Raw genomic sequence first — 22,012 nt, 5'->3', positions numbered from 1 at the left:
ATAAAATTGTCCGACACATAGAAAAACATAAACTGTTGAGCAATAGTCAACGTGGTTTCTGTAAAGGGAAATCGTGTCTTACTAATCTATTAGAATTCTTTGAAGGGGTCAACAAACATGTGGACAAGGGGGATCCAGTGGACATAGTGTACTTAGATTTCCAGAAAGCCTTTGACAAGGTCCCTCACCAAAGGCTCTTATGTAAATTAAGCTGCCATGGGATAAAAGGGAAGGTCCTTTCATAGATTGAGAACTGGTTAAAAGACAGGGAACAAAGGGTAGGAATTAATGGTAAATTCTCAGAATGGAGAGGGGTAACTAGTAGTGTTCCCCAAGGGTCAGTCCTCGGACCGATCCTATTCAACTTATTCATAAATGATCTGGAGAAAGGGGTAAACAGTGAGGTGGCAAAGTTTGCAGATGATACTAAACTGCTAAAGATAGTTAAGTCCAAAGCAGACTGTGAAGAACTTCAAAAAGATCTCACAAAACTAAGTGATTGGGCAACAAAATGGCAAATGAAATTTAATGTGGATAAATGTAAAGTAATGCACATTGGAAAAAATAACCCCAACTATACATACAATATGATGGGAGCTAATTTAGCTACAACAAGTCAGGAAAAAGATCTTGGAGTCATCGTGGATAGTTCTCTGAAAATGTCCATGCAGTGTGCAGAGACGGTCAAAAAAGCAAACAGGATGTTAGGAATCATTAAAAAGGGGATAGAGAATAAGACTGAGAATATATTATTGCCCTTATATAAATCGATGGTACGCCCTCATCTCGAATACTGCGTACAGATGTGGTCTCCTCATCTCAAAAAAGATATACTGGCACTAGAAAAGGTTCAGAAAAGGGCAACTAAAATTATTAAGGGTTTGGAACGGGTCCCATATGAGGAGAGATTAAAGAGGCTAGGACTCTTCAGCTTGGAAAAGAGGAGACTAAGGGGGGATATGATAGAGGTATATAAAATCATGAGTGATGTGGAGAAAGTGGATAAGGAAAAGTTATTTACTTATTCCCATAATACAAGAACTAGGGGTCATCAAATGAAATTAATAGGCAGCAGGTTTAAAACAAATAAAAGGAAGTTCTTCTAAATGCAGCGCACAGTCAACTTGTGGAACTCCTTACCTGAGGAGGTTGTGAAGGCTAGGACTATAACAGAGTTTAAAAGAGAACTGGATAAATTCATGGTGGTTAAGTCCATTAATGGCTATTAGCCAGGACGGGTAAGGAATGGTGTCCTTAGCCTCTGTCTGTCAGAGGGTGGAGATGGATGGCAGGAGAGAGATCACTTGATCATTGCCTGTTAGGTTCACTCCCTCTGGGGCACCTGGCATTGGCCACTGTCGGTAGACAGGATACTGGGCTAGATGGACCTTTGGTCTGACCCGGTACGGCCTTTCTTATGTTCTTGTGAGGACAAGCTGTATCCTCACAGAGGATCTCCAAATGGATTTCTGGGTGCATCATCATGTGCTACAATTAGCTCAGATCCCTCCACCTGGCAGAGTAAAGGCACATTCCACCAGAGCATAATCTGCCTCTATAGCATCACTGCAGGAATTACCATTGCTGGACATATGCAGGGCGGCTACCTGGAGTTTCATTCAGACTTTCACTAAACATTAGGTGCTAGTTCAAGCTTCCACCATGGATGCAGCTGTGGGAACTGCAGTATTTCAAGCATCTTTCTCGCCAGCATCCTCGCACCCCCCTCAAATCTGAATACTGCTTGTCTATCGCTCATATGTGGAATACAGATAGGGACCAGCACCCAAAGAAGAAATGGAGCTTACTTACCTGTAACTAGAAGTTCTTCAAGTTGTGTGGTCCATATCTGTATTCCACTACCTGCCCTCCATCCCCTCTGCTTCAAATCCTTCTGGATTTGCGGTAAGAGGAGAAACTATAGGGGCACTGGCCCATGTTTCTTCTTATGCCCTTAATCTAGAGCATGAGATGAATTACTACGCATGTCTGGGCCAACAGACACTGCTTGTTAGAAGTTCCAGACTCGGGCACATGGACCACATATCTCTAAGAAAATCCAGTTACAGATGAGTAACCTCCATATTCACAATGTGTAATAAGAGTAAGGTCCAGATCCACTAGCACAATATGGTCCATTAGCCAGTATAACCAATCATGAGAATGCAGGGGGATCTCCAAAGCTGTAGAGCTAGTGTGGCAAATCCTATGTCTCACCCAGCGAAAAGAGCATGGCCAAGGACAAGAGACATCTGTCTTAGGAGCCCCTATGCTCAGCTGCCATATCAGCCCCTTAGGGCCCTTGCAACTGATGCAAGTTTCCTTCAGGCTGGTCTTACTTTTTCTAGGGGACTAGCTAGCCAATCCAGGATTGGTTTTTTAAAGCCCCCTTTCACACCTCCTCCTGATTTGCACTGTGCTCTTTGGCCTCAGAGTCTCTGGGTCTAAATATCTAACAACTTTACTGTTTCTATATTTATTTTCCTCTGTTGTACTTGTACAGGATGTTTAACAAAAAGTGAATGTTATTTCTTTCACAGGTGGTGCAGATGGTGTTACAGCCATGAACACTGTGTCAGGACTGATGGGACTAAACGCAGACTGCACACCTTGGCCTGCAGTTGGTGGAGAAAAGAAGACCACGTATGGTGGCGTGTCTGGTAAGTGATGTCTTTTTGATCCATAATGCTTCCTTGGAGGCTGACAAAACATCGGGAGGTCCTTGTAGTGGGCTAGAATATCATGTCTGCAGTAGTGCTGAGTTCTTAAAGCTCACTGATGGTCAGTGTTTCTAATAGTCATGACAGATGGAACAGATTGAGTGTGAAGACTCTTGTGTTGCCCTTTCCTTAATGGTAAAACACTACAACAGAACACTGTGATAGGGTCACTAGAGAAGGAGGAAAATCTCTTCTCTTGTGACCCACAGTTTTCCTAGAATTTTTCATTCTGTCACAATTGTCAGGCCACATGTTAGACAGAGGCTAATGAAAGGGCATTGTAAGGGGAAAATATAAACATTCCAAGTGCAGTATGTGTATTGTAGGCTGAACCTTTCTCCTACCACACTGAAATCCACGTACGATAAATCCTTTTATTTTCTTTCCACCATGATAAAAACAATGTATCACCTTTAGTAAATATATGCATATTATATATTCTTTTCCTTTGTAATATTTATACTTGTATATATGGTATTTCAGTGTGATGATTCAGGATATGATTTTAAAACCAGCAACAAAAAGTTTTATACTCTAATTCATTGCCTATCCTCACTAATGTATTAATCTGTTGACCCTGTGCACGCTGTCACTGTGACAAAGTCCTGCAAAGACAATGCTGTGAGCTTCTTGACTGTACTGGTATGAAGATTAGTCTCCATGGTGATAGAGAAAGTGGTAAATATACATAACATAATAGCATCCCACTGTTCAAGTAAAGCACTGCTGAATTGGTCCAAAAAAATTATTTGGAGGAAATTGGACAGACAAAAAATGCTTTATTTAATGTAGTTATGTTATACTTCGAGAACATAGAGGGGCAAATACAATGGGTTGGGGTTTTTTAATTGACTTTAATGTGTACAAATCATATACAGTGGTAAATTGCCTGTTGCCTTGGATAACTAAATAACATCCAGAAGTTTTTAAGGGCACCTCTATACTACAGTGCAAGGATAAAAAAAATCTGCTTATTGTATAATGATTATTTCATAGTGACTGTCAAACAAGGCATTAAAATATTATTGATATGCAGAATGGAGGATGCAGAGAGAGAGAGAGCAGTTACACAGTGTTAGGGTTGTAGTACTCACTAGGCTTTCTGTCAGCCCATTTCAATTTTTCCAGACTGCCATGTTGACAGCAAAAGAAAAAAGGAGGTCACAGTGGGTGCTGTGCATTAAAAATTAATAAAATAACTATTACAGTAGTATTTTATATAACTAACCCTATTCCCATTTTCTCATTTAAGCTGCAATTTCTGAATATTCCTTCCTACCATAAGTCAATCTAATAAAACCATAAAATTACAGCATTATGAAAAGTGTGTCCTTTGTGTCACAAATTTAAAACATGTATATTGTGTAAATTGTAGCAGCAGCTGAATGCTCAGCTGTACCTAAGAGTTTCTCAGCATTTCTATATTTTCTTGATTTATAATTCTGCTATAAAAATTCACTTTTGGTATCATAACAGATCCCAGCCTGGGAGAGGTTTGGGTTTTTAGTTTAAAAACATACATATAAAAAGGGTTTTTTTCATTTCTCAAGCTATACATATATCAAAAGAAATAGAAGATGGTGGTTTGGGATGCAATCTTACACTCATAACACCAACCTGAGTGTCTTTAAAAAAAAATTTAAAAAAAGGAAAGGGGAAAAGAGCCCTCAGCCCATTGAGTTTGGGTATATTTTGAGAGTGCATTTCTGTAGACAATTAAATAAATTGGACTATAAATAACATCACTAAGGTCCCAATCCTCCAACTCACTGTATGCAGGAATGCCATAGAGCTCCAATAAAGTCAAGCGTGCTATGTACAGACATAGTGATACATCTGTGAATTGCAGGACCATGGCCTAATAATGTACAAATGTATAAAAATGCCAAAATAATTCAGAAGAGAGCTAGCCAACTGTCTTAATCGGAACATAAAGAACAGAGGGAGTATGTCTAGTTGTTAGATCAAGAAACTAGGAGGCAGAAGTCTTGGATTCTATTCCTAGCAGCTTCACCAAGGCCCTGTTGTGTGTGTCCCTAAACCAGACACTTGACCTTTCCATGCTTTAGTTTCCCTGTCTGTTAAATGGAGATAAGACCATTTACATGCCTATAGGCTTGCTTTATATTATTTTCTTTTACATTCTGTGCAGCCGTATAGATTTTTGTTGCTTTCAAAAGTAGAAAAAAACATCAGATCATCTTTTTGGGCTAAAATTTATCTTTGATGTAAGTCAAAGGTAGTGGTGAATATGGCCCATTTTCTTTACAAGATTTACAAAAGCAAAATACTTGAGTGGCTACTGTCTTTTTAAAAGATCCCCATTGTACTGGAATGTACACACTAGTTGTGGAGAAGCTGTCTGGATCATAGATATTAGAGATGGAAAGGTCCTACCTTGTGGTCATCTAGATCATCTCCCTGCCAATACATGCTTGTTCCCTGCAATAGATTATGTGGTGCTTTGTTTCATCTAGTTTGAAATGGACTTGTGGTACTTCTTATCAGGGGTTTCCCCTCAGGAGGGATGTACAGTGTAAGGTAATATGTCCAGTTGCTGTGTTTTCTATGCTAGCACTGAAGTTGTCCTAAGGGTGGGCAGCATGCCATTCTCTGCTATTTTACTATTCTTGTATTACTGAATGAAATACATTATTCTAATAGAATTAGCTCCAAATTATACATTTACAAGTTTAATAAAAACCTACATTACAGAGTGAATGGTAAAGTCTGTCAATGCCCTTATCCAGATGTGGCCTGACTTTTCCACTTCACGCCTTTCCCAAGAAATGGACTTCCTATATAGAGGATTATGGATGTGCCCTCACCATGGTATAAACTACAGAAACTTCTTTTATGAACTGTTCCCATTTGGCTATCTCTCCCTTTCTCTGCTTTGTACAGAAGTGACTGCATCTGGAAGGGCTGTAATTACCCACCCTTTCATGGGAAAGATCTCATTTGAAAGAAGTTATATTTTTAAATTCCTATTAAAGAATTAGGGTGTGGAAAATATTTTCCTTTGATTTATTTAAAAGGAATAAAAAGGCCAATCAAAACAGCTGTTTAGAGAATTCACTGCCTGGAATTACAGGGTAGTCTCAGAGATGTGCTTCTGTCATCTTTTTAAATCTCTTTCCAGAGTCCGCAGTTTATTAATGTTCTTCTGAAAGTACAATTCAAATTGGAGTTGTTATATTCAGTGTTAACTTCCCAGGTGCTGAATGGGAAAATAGATTCCTGTTTTAAGTGTTATTTAACCTGTTTTAAATTGCTGAACATCAATAAGCATTGTTGTTTCTCTCATTGTACTGTATTGTTGATGTGATTACTTTGACACTGGAAACTACTCCTTGGCGGTCAAATCCTAAACCCAGCTCACAGATGAAATAGAGTAACTGGGCTGTATGCTGGAGAGGTCTGTGGAGTTCAAGAGGAAAGAATCCTTCCCCCACAGGTTGCAGTGAAGCACCATTGCTGCTATGCACCCACAACACAGCTCTAAGGCCACAGTATACCCATAGTCTCCTGTGCCACCTCTTTAGGGAGGGAATAATATTATATTCATCCTAGGGTTGCCAGGCATCTGGTTTTCGACTGGAAGCGCCCGGTTGAAAAGGGATCCGGGCGACTCCGGTCAGCACCACTGACCAGGTCGTTAAAAGTCCAGTTGGTGGCGCAGTGGGGCTAAGGCAGGCTCCCTGCCTACTCTGGCTTCACGGGGCTCCTGGAAGCAGCCGGCATTTCTCTCTGGCTCCTAGGCAGAGGCGCGGCCACAGGGGCTCCGTGCGCAGCCCCCGCCCCAAGCGCCAGCTGCGCAGCTCCCATTGGCTGGGAGCCGCGGCCAATGAGAGCTGTGGGGGCAGCACCTGTGGGTGAGGGCAGTGCGCAGAGCCACTTGGCTGCGCCTCCACCTAGGAGCTGGACCTTCCGGCCGCTTCTGGGAGCTGCCTAAGGTAAGCGCCACCCGGACCCTGCACCCTAACTCCCTGCCCCAGGTTGGAACTCCCTCTTGCACCCAAACTCCCTCCCAAGGCCTGCACCCCTCACCCCTTCCCACACCCCAACCCCCTGCCCCAGCCTTGAGCCCCCTCCCGCACCCAAACTCCCTCCCAGAACCTGCAACCCCACACACTCCGAACTCCTCAGCCCCATCCCCACACCAGAGCCTGCACCCCCAGCCAGAACCCGCACTCTAACTCCCTTTCCCAGACCAGAGCCCCCTGCAGAAATGAATCCCTCATTTCTGGCCCCACCCCAGAGCCCTCACCCCCTCCTGTACCCCAACCCACTGCCTAGCCTGGGGGAAATGAGCAAGGATGGGGGAGAGTGAGCGACTGAGGGACGGGGGATGGAGTGAGCGGAGGTGTGTGCCTCGGAGTAGGGGTGGGGCATGGATGTTCAGCGGGGACTTGGGGTGGGGACTTGGGAAAAGGCAGCGTAGGGGCGGGGCAGGGATGTTCGGTTTTCTGCAATTGGAAAGTTGGCAACCCTAATTCATACACTTCCTTAAATGAGATCCCAGTAGCTGTCCACTCCCTCACACAGTGCAACTGTATGGGTCAGAGCCTCCCATTTAGTTTCTCCTAACTGTTAAGGGAACAATACTGAGATCTGGAACTACTCACATGCATTAAGCTGATCATGTGTGCTTGCAGGACTATAGTTTGCTTTTATAAGACATTCCATAAGCATTTTACTATTAGTACTTCCTGTATATGTGCAATATTAAATATTTTTTTAAAGTTAATTCTCATTACATGTATTTGCACAAGAAATAGTTATGGCTGGCTCTGAGAGAGATGTTACAGTCTACTATGTAAATAGTAAATAATTTGAAAATTGTGTGTTTTATAGGTACTAGAGGTGTTAGGTGTTTTTCCTTTTAAACTTAACTTTAAACAGAAAAAAAATCTGAAATTTTGCCATAAGTTTTCACATGGTATTTACATATTCCAGATGTGTTTTATTTTTATAAAAATACAGAGTACTTGTTATAGGCAAAATGGAGTGGGTTAAGAATTAACTTTTGAGTTCTCCGGCTTCCTGTCTCTTCCCCTCCCCCAACCCCCAACCCAGATCCCTTAACAATAAATTTGTAACACCATGTGCTGGACTTCAGCAAAATACTTCTGTTAAAAGTAGTTAAAAAGCTAAATCCCTACACAATGTGCTAAATATGTTCCCCTTAATGTTACTGTGATAAACATTCTGGCAGTGTTCTACAGTAATGCCGTGAACCCATTTTACAATAGTGATATTGCCATTACTATAGAACACTATAGTATTTTTATAAGGTTACTGTAATGTTGTTTTATGTAACTATAATATAATGTACTAAAATGTATGTTTGTGTGTGTGTGTCAGTATAAGGGAGAATGACAAAGTTATAGCTTTGTTGAACCTTTACAGTACATTTTTTCTCATAAGAACTGTGGCTGACCATCAGGAAATCTTGGAAGGAACATATCTATAGTAGGTTCAGTTAGCAGATATGAGAACATATAATTGTTACAATTCAGTATTGATACTTAATTTTAGTTACCTTTCAAGTAATTTAGTGGAGCTGTCTCTTTTTATGAAAATCACTGTGATACACCAATTGTGTCTTTTAACAGGGTGTTACATATTCTATGAAATAATTGGCATTATTAATAGGAACATATATTTTAATCTATTTAAATGTATAACTTCAATTGAAGGGGAGAAAGTTATATGTATAATAAGTGCTGTTTTTTATTTTAAGTCAATGACACACCATTAAAAGAAAATCTGAAAAAAATAAGAGCTTTCACTTTCATAATCACATCTTTCTCAGTGACTGCATGGTGCTGATTTTGATCAATAGACATTAATGGAAATCTCTCTATCATTGGAAATAAATAATATATGTATATACACTTATGTTAGCATAAATATACATTGAGAAACATGTTAAAGAGTATATATTAAAATGTATTTAGAGAACAGTGTAGAACAGGAGTACAGAATAAATATATATTAGAGCTTTAATTTGGGGTTATTATTTCTGTTAAGTGTAGCTCAGCCATTAAAGACTCATTTACATATATTATGTACAGATTCACAAAGAATGCTCTTTTTCTGTTATGTCTTTGCTGCAGCCTGATTTCTCTCAGTGTACTGCCGTCACTGGTCTGTTGCAAAAGAGATCAGAGCCCTAATAATAGATTTTTGACAGTGAGCTCGCCTGCTACCTGCCCTACACAAATCCTCACTGTTCATGTTTGCTTCATGGCAACAAAGCAGACAGAAGGAAAATGCCAAGTGCTGAGTTTGAGGTACAGACCTGCCGTAGCTTGACATTTCAGCAGAATAGCAGTTTATGAGATGCATAATTTTTCATCTGGGACTCAGCTGCCATTTTCATAGAAGCTTGCAGCTCATCGACTGACTGGAACTAGGGCAAAGGTTTACAACGTAGATCAAGGTCTACATCCTTTCCATAGCCATTTTAAAAATAAGTATTATTCTGCAGATAAGGTCACATAACTGAGCATCTTTTTCTTTCTACTTTTAATATTTTCTAGTATACTTACAGAAACTGAAACATTTAATAAATATAACACGTTTTTTTTAAACTAATTAAATTTATCCATTGAAGAACTAAACTAATCATCTATTAAGAGTGAAGCACAGGTCTTTGGATAAAGCATTTAAATATGGCAATATTTCTTCCTTCTGTTGGTTTCAAAGAGTTCATGCCAAACTTGAAATTAATAAAAAAATCTTTACTCTAAAAGCAAAGTTAGTTTGGCTTATATCATTGGAAAAAATGCAGTGAGTTTCAGCAGCAGTTCACCATGTCACAGTCTCATATAGAACAATGGTACAGTACACTGGATTAATTAAAGAAGCCTTACAGAGAACTGATTTCTCAGTATGTCAAGATTTCAGTTTTATGTTAAATATTTTCTAAAGGCCATACCCTTAAATCTCAGGGGCTGTACCAAGCAGTGAGCTGTGAATTTAACCATAGGCTAACTGCTAATGATAAGGAAAAGAGTCCAAGTTGAGGCAGCTGTAATACAGTCATTGGATTAGGCTATCAATCACTCAGTTCCCTGAGGAACAGGCAAAGAAGACAAAACAGTGAAAAGGGAAATTAGGAGAGGAGGGCATGACTAGAATGAGATTCTTCACCAAATTTATCTGTTAGTTGGTTTGAATCCCCCAACTATCACACAGAAACGTCCAGTGTTGTTTTCAGATTAAAAGCAATGTATTTGTTCCAAACCCCTAGAAAACTATCCAATCAGCATTAACTATTGCTATTCTTTTCAGGATAGTTTTTTAAAGTTGCAGCAAACAACAGTAGTTGGTCATACACTGCTGTTTTAATAACACATGATTAGATTAACAGTATGTTACTGTTGTTGAACACCATGTAGTTTTCATTGTTTACATCAAAATTTATGTCTCCAGTGAAAATATTTCATTTTCAAATGATTTTTTTAAATGAACGGTTATCCATTGAGGTACCACGTTATACTGATTATGGTAGTATCCCCTACTAGAGGTGAAGACTAGCGTTAAAGAGTCATTTGGCTGAAATGATACATTTTATTCAGACACTTTCATATATGGTATGAAACGAGAATGACTATGAACTACTCTATCCAGCAATGCAGTGCAATAATGCATTTAGTTTTAATCTGGGTCAAAATGGCATCAATGAAATGGGAGTTAATGCATGCAGTTAAAATAGTGGAATACGTTGCACCAGGTTTCCTCATAAAACAGAACGTAGCATTTGATGTGATTAGCATAGACAGTTATAACATTTTACACTCTGCAGTTAGCAAGAACAATTTATGGATATAACTAGTCTATTGAAGAAAATTATTATCATTTTATTATTATTAGATGTTTTCATGCCTTGTGAACCATGAGGCAACCCAGTGTTTCCACCTCCATCTGTCTAGTGCCACATTTCTTGCTCCATTGAAGTCTGCTTCCATGAGAGCGACATCTTTCTTAATGGTTTTCTGATATATCATCTGTTGTCCTCCTCTTTTCAGTCTTCCACAAAGTAGTATCCAATATAGAGGGCTTGTCTAGGAAAATATAATTTTTTTACATCTATACCACATGCCCAAAGCACATCAGCTTTCTTTTTCTATAGTCTGTTGGCCAGTCTTTTGTAATAGCATTTGCCAAGTTTCAGAAGCAGAGAACAATGTGGGCATCCCAATGACATTGTATAACTTTATCCTGGTTCTTGCGTGAATCTCCTTATCTTTCCAAATATTTGCCCGTTTCGTCTGTTGAAGTAAAGGGAGGGGAAAATGAATGGATAAAGAAAATATGATTGGGTTTATTATTATTTTTTCAAAACTGCTTATAGTGGTTAATAGACATGAACGTACAAGATATGTGAACTTTGTTGTCAGCTATGTATGAAACTAATTCTACTCCCAGTACCAGGAACAGGATTGGGACTATTGCTATTGGTTATGGCAGCAGGGTTAACATTCTGAGAAAGCACGACAGATCCAGTGGAGAATTAACCTCTCTCTTACATTTTTGATTATGAGGCACTTTTAATTTTAAACAAGCACATGCAAAAAATCCTTCAAAATATTTTGGATCAATTATTTTACTAGTAAAAATGCTGAAAGCTATCTGTAAGTAGGGTCTGAATGAGCTCTCTATTGATGAGCTGGGGGAGAAGACTTCAGGAACTGACCTTGTTTGCATAGACACACCCACTCTGCCTAGGTGTGCAGCATGATGGAGCTGCTTTGCCCAAATGATCGCTTTTGGTTGGTGTTGGATTGCAAATCACTTTGTTATTGGGTGCAGGGGTAATAAAGTGTTGTGTAAATCAAGGGGAGCAGAACTATGCTTGGCATGCCCTGATTGAGGGGTTCACCCTCAACTGAACTGTGCTTGCAAAGCAGGGTGTATGGGTGCCAAAGCCCAGTGGAGATGAGGGAGGGTGGGGACAGGTGTTTCTATCTGGTGGTGTGGGCTCTGCCTCAGAGCCCTAAACCATTTGACTCTCCCCTTCTCCACTGTGTAATGACAGAGCTGATTAAGACTTAATTGAGAGTCTTTTGTTGTGGCTCACTAGAGCTGAAATCATTAATAACCAGGTCTAAGCATTAGGCCTTCTATGGAATAGTGTCTCTGGTAAAAGAGACTGCCCAACCTGCATTAGCAGTGAGGCTCCCCCACTAACAGCTGAAATCACTGAGAGCTGTGTTAAGCGATGGGACCTCAAGACATCCCTGTAGAGATGGCAATGGCGGAGTGAATGATGATGGAGCAGCCGGCAGTGGAATGAATGAAGGCGGAGCGGCTAACGACAGAGCAGCCAATGGCAGAGTGAATGATGGTTGAGTGGCCAGTGGCGGAATGGCCGGTGGTGTAGTGAATGATGGTGGAGCAGCCGGTGATGAAGTGAACGACCACTGAGCTTCTGGCGAAGTGGCCAGAGTGAGAATGAGTGACCATGGAGTGGTGGCAGTGGGTAGTGATGCAGAGTAAACGACACAGCAGCAGCAGCTGAAGGGTTGCTTGATGCCGCCTGCCCATGGTGGGAGGTGAACTCATGCAAACGCACCTCTGAACTCTGGGTCGATGCTGACGAAGGACAACTGTGAGTCACGTGCAGTGAAGGGAGTGGGACTAGCATGTTAAAAGGTCATTTGTTGTTGGACTTTCACACCACAAGGTGAGAGACTGAGCAAAAGAACACTGCCCAATATACTCGGGGGCGGGGGTTGCTAATGGTCATGTGTTTTCAAGCCATGCTTGTGGTGTTTTCCCCATTTAATGCCAGGTTCCTTTCCTCTTTTATTAAAAGTTTGCTTTTCCATACACAGACTCTGTGCTTGTGAGAAGGGAAGTATTGCCTCTTAGTGGCACCCAAGGGTCATGTGTAATTTTTCCAGATTACTGGTTGGGAGCTCAAGCCAGTTCAGTGTTGCACTGTCAAAAGGAACCCCTAGTTATTGAACCCAGCCCTTGTTGCTGCCGACTCCACCTGGCAGGAAGGTTACAAATCAAATAAAACTTCTATTGCAGTTCACATGTCATAGCTGTTTTAAGTGTCTTATGCACAATTATTATTTTTGGAAAATCACTTGATATTTACCAGTAAGTATTTTTCCATTCACTCTAATATGGCAGTGAACGTAAAATATAAAAAATTTCAAATAGTAAAAAGCTTTGGTAAAGCCTGTTGCAAAGTTTTTGTTTTGCACCAAGTCTCAGCACCTCATAAGATACATAGTATGTATATGCCAGTCTTCAGGCCAAATCTTTCACACCTTACTCCCCCTGGTATCCCACTTAAGTCAATGGGAATTGTGTCGAAATACAGAGTGAGGACTGGAGGATTTAGATTGAATACAGACTGGTCAGATTGCCTGGGGCAACAGTGAGGGAGAAAAATAAAGGAGAAGGCGTGAAGGACTGCTGTACGATTGGAGAATCGGGGGGTTAGCCTCTATGGGGTGGATTTTCACTACTGGGAAGTGGGCCTAAGCTTTGGGGACAGGGAGCAGTTAAACAGATGCACAGTATGTGTAGGCAGTTGGAAGTGAGGTACATTGCATTTGGAAGTAAGGAGGAGTCACTCTTGCAGATTCAAAAAAAACAGCAAACCCCAGCCATGCAGATATTTCAATGCAGGAGGATCCAAGCTTTTGGTACAAGAGCAGGGACTGCTTATGAATCAGTATGTGTAAGTGGCTGGGACTGGTGTGTCAGTGCTATGATGTGGTGACCCAGATGAGCATTTTGGGTGGTCGTTTCAGCTTAATCAGGTGGCCAGCAAGTATTCGCTGTCCATGCACTGTTGCAAGCCTTTGTCAGGTGATGATGAAACCATGCTAGGAGACAGGGTTTGAGAATTCACTGAGCCTTGATGTAAGAAGGAGAGGGAGGAGCTGACCCAGGAGATAGGTCTAGGTGTGGTTGAATTCAGATGTAGATATTACAAGATCCTTTGCTGCTGACTTTATCAGACCTGCAGGTGACCTTGCTGCTGACTTTGAGTTCCACATGAAACCTTGTGGTAGAATTAATGAGAATGGTTTATTGTCTCCCATAGAGCTTATACACTTTACTTGTTGTTCACAGCACAAATGTTTTCTAACTTTAGCTCCAACAAGGTCAAGGATGTGGCAGAGTTTGTAAACAACTCTGGTGTACAGCTGTGCTAGCAGATTTAAAAACTCTGAGTGCTGACCTGCTGCGGGTCAATTAGGTCCCAGTCTTTTCCAGGGAATTACTTAATTTTTAATACTGATTTTTAGTATTTCATTGAATATCATATGTTTGTTTTGATCACCTTTGTATTCAGAGTAATAATCTCTTTTCATCAGAAAGATCTACAGCAAGTGCTTACATTTCTTCAAAGAAAACCATTTAAAGGACATTCTCTGATAGAGATACTTTAGGATAGAGTTAAGACTGTAAAGTTGTATCTGTTACTTTGGCGAAAAAAGAAGAACAACACATGCACCACATACGTTCAGTAAGTGAAGAACTGAAAAATGAAGAAGATCCAGGAAAGTCAGAGTTAAGGATAAAGAATTAGGCATTTTATAATTCAGAGGTGCCTCTTCTCCTTCTTTCCCATCCACACTGACTCACAGACAGCAGCTGCACTTCTGAGAGATGTGGGAAGCTGGGCCACCAAATACTGTCTTTTCTCTCCATTGTCACTGTTGAGAATGTATCCCATCGTCTTCTGTAACCAATGTCAGCTGCTCAGCTGACTCCTCCACTGAGCTAGCCTCTTCACTGACTGAGGATGAATTAACAACACAGTGGTGAAACCGGCTCATCTGCAGGCAGCTAGACAGCTGTGCTAGCTCTAGCAGTTTAGGCACTGAGTCAGCTTGTGCTCCCTTCCTTGGGTTCCTGCATGCAAACCAGGGCCCAGGAATTTCACAGTTAAAAAAAAAATCCTCCAACAAACCCAGCATTGGGGATTTATGATGGGGATTGTGAATCATGTATGTATTCTAGGAAAAACCATCTGGACAAACTTTTGACTGTAGCTTGGCAGATTATGGATTTTTCAGTTCACTGGCAATTCTAAAAAATTGAGAGAAAAATCTCTCTTCGGGTTGAAAAAACAACTGAAAACAAATGTAAAAAAGGTTGGCTAAGTGAAAAGTTTTTTTAAAAAGGTCATTTTTGGGTTGAATAAAACGTTTTGTTTGACCCAGAATAAAATGTTCTTTTTTATTTTAAGAATTTTGTAACTTTTAACCAGTATTACAGGAAATTTTGAGACAAAAAGTAATTTTGAATCAAAAGACTGAAGTCTCATTTCAAAAAGTCAAAATGAAATATAAATTGAAATATTTCTTTTTTTTTAAAAGTTGTTTTGTTGTCACCTGAAAACATTTGATTAAATCAACACCAACACCAGTGTTGCTAAATCTGCATTTTTCACTTCAGTAAATGTTTTTGTGAAAATTTTTTGCTAAACTCTACTTTCAAAGTGAGGCTTCATTTTACATCTTTTCACTGAAAAGGGTGAGAGGCTCTAATGGGATGTGTAAACTCCATACAGGTGAACAAAAGATTCACAGGAATCTGAGAGCTCAGTTAGTCCACCTTGTGTCAGACTTAATTTGTTATAAGACACAGCTGGGGAACAGTTGGGTCTTCTTCATTAAGGAAGGAAGGGAAAGGTACAGGGGAAGGTCTAGGACAGGGCCCCAGAATAGAGACACCCAGGAAAAAAAGAGTGAGAGTTCCCTCACTCCCAGACAGAAACTGTAGGGAGGCGGTAGGAGAGGAGCTAGCCGCGATGGTAGGCCCTGAGCAAGGGGCAAGACTCCAAGGAAATACCCCTGTGTGTTTGTGTCTCCAACAGGAATAGGGAGCTGGGGAAACCAAGCAGGATTGAAAACTCAGCCTCGTATGGGCAATGGTTGTTGGAGCTAGGTTTGGTTTGTTTGGGGTTTTCTACATTCTATTGGGAGATTCTGGAGGCGAAGCCTGGGAAACTGAGAGGAGAGTGGGACTGCAGAAGAGCCTAGGATGGGTAGAAGACATTGTGTTGATGACTAGAGTTGTATGGGACTTTGGAAAGGGTGAGACTGAATGTGCCCTGGCTGGAGAGCTGAGTTCGAAGAAGGAGCCAGGGCCAGAACAGCTGTCAGCAAGGGGCGTCAAAGAAAAGGAGCCTGCTACCCAACACCCACCAACATGAGGGTGCACCAGCATGTGAGCGAGTTCTACAGAGGCTTAGTAAAAAAAGAAAGAGTGTGTTGAGATTTTTGGAGGGTTATAAAGTTAACTACTCGGGGGGAAGTGTTTCTGTTATCACCCTCCATCCCAGCACTCTTGTGAATTACCTTTGTAATTTCCCGAGCCTTAGTTAGCTCTGATTTGTTGTGATTTTACCCTAGTGATCACATTTTTATTTGGCTAAATCCTGTGAGCATTCTGTGTTTTTTAATATCCTACTTGAATAGTGAGCAAATCCTAACACTGCAAGCATAAAATAGAGAAGGGGAAAGATAGGCAGATTTGTTCTATGAGAGTTAGATCTTGGATTTGTATTTCATTGCACGTTACCTCATCTCCGATGAGTTATCACCAAATGTGTTTACTACAGTATTTCACAACCACAGGGACTTTTTTTTTGGCCTTGCAAGTTTTCAAATAAATGCAACCAATATATAATAGTCAACCAAGGCATCTGCATTTTAATATGTGTATATTCTTGCAAGAAACAGTATTGTACAAAATGAGCTGCATAAGCATCCTCTTAAAAGCAATAAATACATCCAAAAATCCTACAGGAAAACTACTGTAGTAATTCTGTTTGCCAGTTAATCACCCATTTGCAATATCTATATTCCCAGATAATTGCCGGAGTCTTTCCGATTAACATACACTGTATAAAGCTCATTGTTAAAAGACCTGGCTTTAAATCCACAAGGGAGCTGACAGTTAAGGATTAAACCACCATTATTGAGTCACAGAGGGAGCTGATGAACAACATTAAGGTTGGTGCCCTGTTGTAACTAGATACTTCAGAGTTTGAGTCATGCTCCTAAGTGACTGTGGTATGTACAGAAGGCAAATGTGGAAAGGTGTCTGAAAAAGGTGTGTTTAGTGTCAAGAGACCAGGAAATACAATTACTTGGTTTCTACAGTACCATACCAATCTCAGCAAAGTTAAGACATTCTACGGATGCAGTGGAGCTTTTTGCCACCTAACAAACCCAAAAGGGAGATTACCAAAAGGAGAGGCAGCCTTAACTTACATTTGACAATCATATGCATTGGTGAAAACACAACATGATGTTCAGTTGTGAACAGCCATGCCTACGTGCTTCAAGGTCCTGTAGACATCACTGACTGGACTGGGGAAAAAATGGCTGATTATCAGTCCATGATCTGTTTGTGGTGAGCTTAGGGTGACCGATTTTATAGGGACAGTCCTGATATTTGGGGCTTTGTCTTTTATAGGTGCCTATTACCCCATCCCGATTTTTCACACTTGCTGTCTGATCACCCTAGGTGAGCTCATCCCAGCAACTCTCATGCCTAAATATTGACTGCCACCCTTAGCTATAGCTGCCACATCAGATTCATGACTGTTGATTCTGCCAGCCCTGGCAATATGTCCACTGATTTGTGGACAGTTGCCCAGTGCTATGCTGCCTGTATTTTAACAAGGGGTACTCCTTTTGCAGCCTTTGAGAAACTTTGTGTGTCAGGAGTGTACATTCTTGGGGAAAGATATTGTGGAATCTGCATAGTTGCTTTCTCTATTAAACTAAATGGCTTCCTCAAATCCTACCAAAGAGGTGATTTTGAAAGTGGGAATACGAAGAGACCATGTTCACTGGTGGTTATTCTAGGCTGCTGCTTTGCACTTCTGAGAGTATGCTGTGCAGCAGCATGCTTATTGATTTGCCTAGTAGTTTTATGTGTCTAAGAAAGTCATCAGGGAGGGTGTCTTCCCCCTTTTCTTCTCCCCCATCTCCCTGAGAAGCTTGTGAAAACCTCTGGAAGTCCTCAGTGGGTCACATCAGTGTGACTCCTCTCTGACAAATCACAAGAGGTCTGTCAGGTGGGGAAGGCATGGAAGCAGTAGTGCTTTCCCATAGCTTTCACCTTCTGCATTGCTGAGCTGCTCCTGGGTGCCACCCTCCCCACCAGGACACCTTTGCTCTTGGCAGATCCTCCAAGTCTGCTCCCAGCTGCCCCAACAGAGATTGGTGACATTTTCTTGGTGTTTGGGGAGCCTTACATGCAGGAGTCCTAAAGGAAAAAGTGACATGCTGAAAATCTGATGTATTGGCAAACAGAGCTTTGGCATGCAGGTCTCCTCATAGGCTGATAGGCATGAAACTTGATCATTTTAGAAAATTTGGGGGGCTTATTTGACTCATCTGCATTACAAACTTTTTCTGAAGGCATCAAAGCAGCCGATTCTAACTTTACCTGTTTTCTAATCTCATGTCAGAGAGAAAAAAGTCAAAGTGGAATTTACATGCCTGATGTAAAAATATCTTGCAATAGGTTCATGTAAAATAGCTGATATTTTTCTATATTTTAGTAAACTCTAATATGAGCATTTGCAATCCCTTAATGCTATTTCTCATATTCTTGTTACAGTAGGTGTATGGAAAACACGTTTCCTGGTTTTAAAAGCTCAAAACAAATTTCAGCAGTTTAATCTCAGTGTTAGAAAAAGGATCACAGCAGCTGCTGTAGTATTTTGTATTTAAGCTAGTTTTCGTAAAGACTCGTGACATGCTCCCTGGGAGCTAAATATTGACAGGCATGCTCTGGCAAGCAAGATCAAGCTTGCTGAATTAACAGAGCTCAAGTCTCTACGTTGACACTGTAACCCAAGTCTGAAAACTATTATCCTACTCCATTTATTTTGGTTTTATAGGTGATACTGCCACTTGAATTAGGGATTTCCAATGTATCTTAAATGCTGTAACCATGAATTAATTTGATTTGAGAATAAAATACTTTCAAGGCTGCTTGTATACTGAGGGTAGATAACATCTTTAGTATCCATACAGTATGTGAAATTGCAAATGGTGCCATAAAACACGCATGATTTCAAACTTCCCAACATAAAAAGTAACTATTAAAAGTAAAAGGGCTTATAGATATTATTCATCTTTTGTACAATTATAACAACCACATCCCAAACTATCAATCCCTGAAAGGCAGGGGTCAAAAGCTAAGCTTAGACATAAATTCATTACAGGATATAATTAAGAAGATTAATTTGTATTATGTAGCTAAAAATACCACAAATGGTTATTTTTTTCTAATTGTAAATGCATCCTGTTTATAAAGCTTACTGTTTACTTGTTACATTTCTGAGTAAAGAATTTAAGCCTCTTTGGGCTCCTAAGAAATTTGGCGGATAAACTTAATTGATTACCAGATGTATTGTGCAACATATGGTATTGTACAGCCTTTGTGCGTGTTTCATAGTATTTTCTTAAATTACCAGTATTTGTTTTGATTCCAAAAATGCATTTGTCTAGGCTCTGTGGTGTATTGGATTTAAATGCTGACTTTACTATGCTGGACAGATGTGTTAGAATTTTGCATTAAAGATTTATATTTTTGTGAGTTTTCCTCATTGAACATTCCATACAAAATATGTCAATGATAGTTCATACAAATGTTGCCTGTTATAAAAGTTTCTTTAGTAATAATAATCAAAATTCCTTCTCAATACTGTATGTCCAACCAGAAAAAGGAAGCAACTTTTGCTTTTGTCCAAAGATATTTTCCTTAGGCTAAAACAAAGAAGTGCTTTCAGTATGAAGGTCTTTCCTCTTAGACTGACAGACAGAAAGAAACGGAAAGTGTCCATGAGTGAGCACAGTACTGCTCCGATTCTTCAATTTGTTGTGCCCAGGAAGACTCCTATATTTGTGTGGAGCCTACTGACTTCAGTGGGCTGCGAGTGGACATAAGCATCCCTTCATGAGGATCAGTTTACAGGATCGGCCCCTTAGTGTGTAATTTACTTGGTAGCAGTAGCCACCTGAGCTAGCTCACCAGGAGTGTCCTGCTGGCATGTGAAGCGGATCGTTGTGCTCTTAAAGCACATTGAATACAAAATAGCTGTAAGTGCCACAAAGTAGAGTTGGACTTGACTCCTGAACTGAACCATCAGATCAGAGAACACTCACAAATTTGGGAGCAGAAAGGTTGCAATCCAAATCCAGGTTCAGATCAGGATCTGGTTTTTCTATGTATCTTTATAATGGGCTGAATCAAAATCCTAGATCCAAGCATAACTGAGCTTTTGGGGGCTCAAAATCTACACCCAGCTTTTATAGCTCAGTCCATCTCTAGTGCTGGGAATATTAAGGAGATAAATGAAGTCACCTAAAGAAATGGAAATAAAAATTATATGGCTGGTATCTGGTGGGTGTTAACTGCACTGCTTTGGCAGCAGTTTACCATCTTGCATGGATTTACTGCTTTCCACAGTAACAAGCATTATTTATTTCACTATTAATTAAATACTGGCCCCTTTGGGGGGAGATGGCAGTGTGATTTCTTGGCAAGAGCAAGGGAGATCTGGGCTCTATGCACCCGACTCTTCCCCTCTGCACCTCAGTCTCCTCTTCTGTAATATGAGATTCTAGTACCTTTGTAAAATGTTTTGATATTGTCTGATATCAAAAGGTGTTATGTAAACAGCAAATATTGCTGGTCTTATTACAGTAGCAGTGAGAAATGTTCTAAAGTCTATTTTCAGATCAAATGGCTGTTTTCTTGGTGGACCCATGGATTTAAGTTAATTCAGCTCAGTTTTCATCAGTGAACAGTGTTTCAAAGAAAACATCCACTCAGCACTCTTAGGGGCTGTTTTGTATTTTGTCAGGTATTTTTTTAATGGAGGCCGGGAGACTGAATATATACGAAAATTAAGTTCCTTGCTCATCCTTTGAGATGTCTTCATTGGATAACGATTAAAATCAGCTGGAGCAGTGCACTGGTATTTCCCTGTATCCCTTAGTGTTGCTTCTTAATAAATTGAACAATTGAGTCCTTAGGTCTATTAATCCTGTTATAACTGTCATTAATGCAAAAGCCAGAATCAAAATACAGTATAAGGTTCCATCTTGAAGTCAGTAGTGTCATGTTCACCATTGTTATGAAGGCTGGTCATAAGTGGGACTGATATAAACTTACATTATTTATTATCGTCTATTACATATCCAGAGATTTTATAGTTCAGAAAAAATGAAGACTAAGGTTCTTTTACACTACTGACCAATAAAAGATATTACCTCACCCACCTTGACTCTCTAATAGATTATGTAGCTCAGACATGCTACTATTCCATTTTCCATTAGGGTATTACCCAATACCCTTCTGCTAACTAAACACTCTCAGCTAAAATAATGGCACAAGTCTTTCAACATGTTTCTTTTTTTATTGATTTAGGCTATATGTTGTACTCTTATCACTTTAGAGAAACAAGTCATTCTGGGAAATTGCCATCCTTACATATAATACCCAAGTTTAATTAAAGGCAGAGGTACCTGCTGTCTCTTGGTTTAGTTTAAAAAAAACAACAACCTTAATGCTGTCATGTAAATTTCATTACAAAAATACAGAAATGTAAGGAACTAAATATTTAGGAACTGATGTATCTAGTTATAAAACCATAATTATACAAGAACACTTCACATCTGTCATCCAGTGTTTTAATGCCTGTGGTAGTTATTAGCTGAATATTTCTATTATTACTATTCTGCAAGCAACTGCCATTCTTGAAACTGATTGATGTTTAGGAATAAAGCACATTTATTATATGTTGCCAACTTCTGAGGACCAATCTTATATCCTACAATGCCTTCAGAGGAATGATGATACCTCATCTTTCTGGAACTAATCACTGCTGAAGAAAGTAAAAGGGTGAAAACATAGTATTTTTTCCACTGAAGAACTTTCATTGCATTGTACACCATTCAGCTATAAAATGATTATAGTATTTTATCTGCCAAAGGTGACACTGGTGGAAGATAACTTTATACTATATGTACTGAGAGAGAGATGTATGTATAGAGTCTGTAACTGTACAGTGGCTTGGTTTGAGATAGTGAATTTGTTTGTAGGTTGCTGAGGCAGGGTCTCATCTGTCATTCCTCAGGGGCAGCCACTGATCAACACCAGTCCTCCTCCTCATTGTTGCTGCCAGAGTCTCTCCTTGCTTTCTGTAGCTTAATTTAGGTTAGCCCTCCAGCCACACCAATAAACAGCTCTTCCCTCCCAGGTAAACAAAAGTCCAA

The 22,012-nt window shown here is 40.1% G+C and overlaps 1 protein-coding gene across 1 annotated transcript in view; it reads left to right on the top strand.

The window, feature by feature from the left end:
- Positions 1-22,012, top strand: part of DPYD (dihydropyrimidine dehydrogenase) — a 564,598-nt gene that overhangs the window by 450,733 nt on the left and 91,853 nt on the right. The window contains exon 18 of the mRNA XM_065409369.1: positions 2,541-2,660. Coding sequence (XP_065265441.1) covers positions 2,541-2,660 — 120 coding nt within the window. The remainder of the gene's footprint in view (positions 1-2,540; positions 2,661-22,012) is intronic.

The sequence above is a fragment of the Emys orbicularis genome, chromosome 8, assembly GCF_028017835.1.
Source record: "Emys orbicularis isolate rEmyOrb1 chromosome 8, rEmyOrb1.hap1, whole genome shotgun sequence".
NCBI classification, from domain to species: Eukaryota; Metazoa; Chordata; order Testudines; family Emydidae; genus Emys; species Emys orbicularis.
This window is presented reverse-complemented; position numbering and strand designations above follow the sequence as displayed.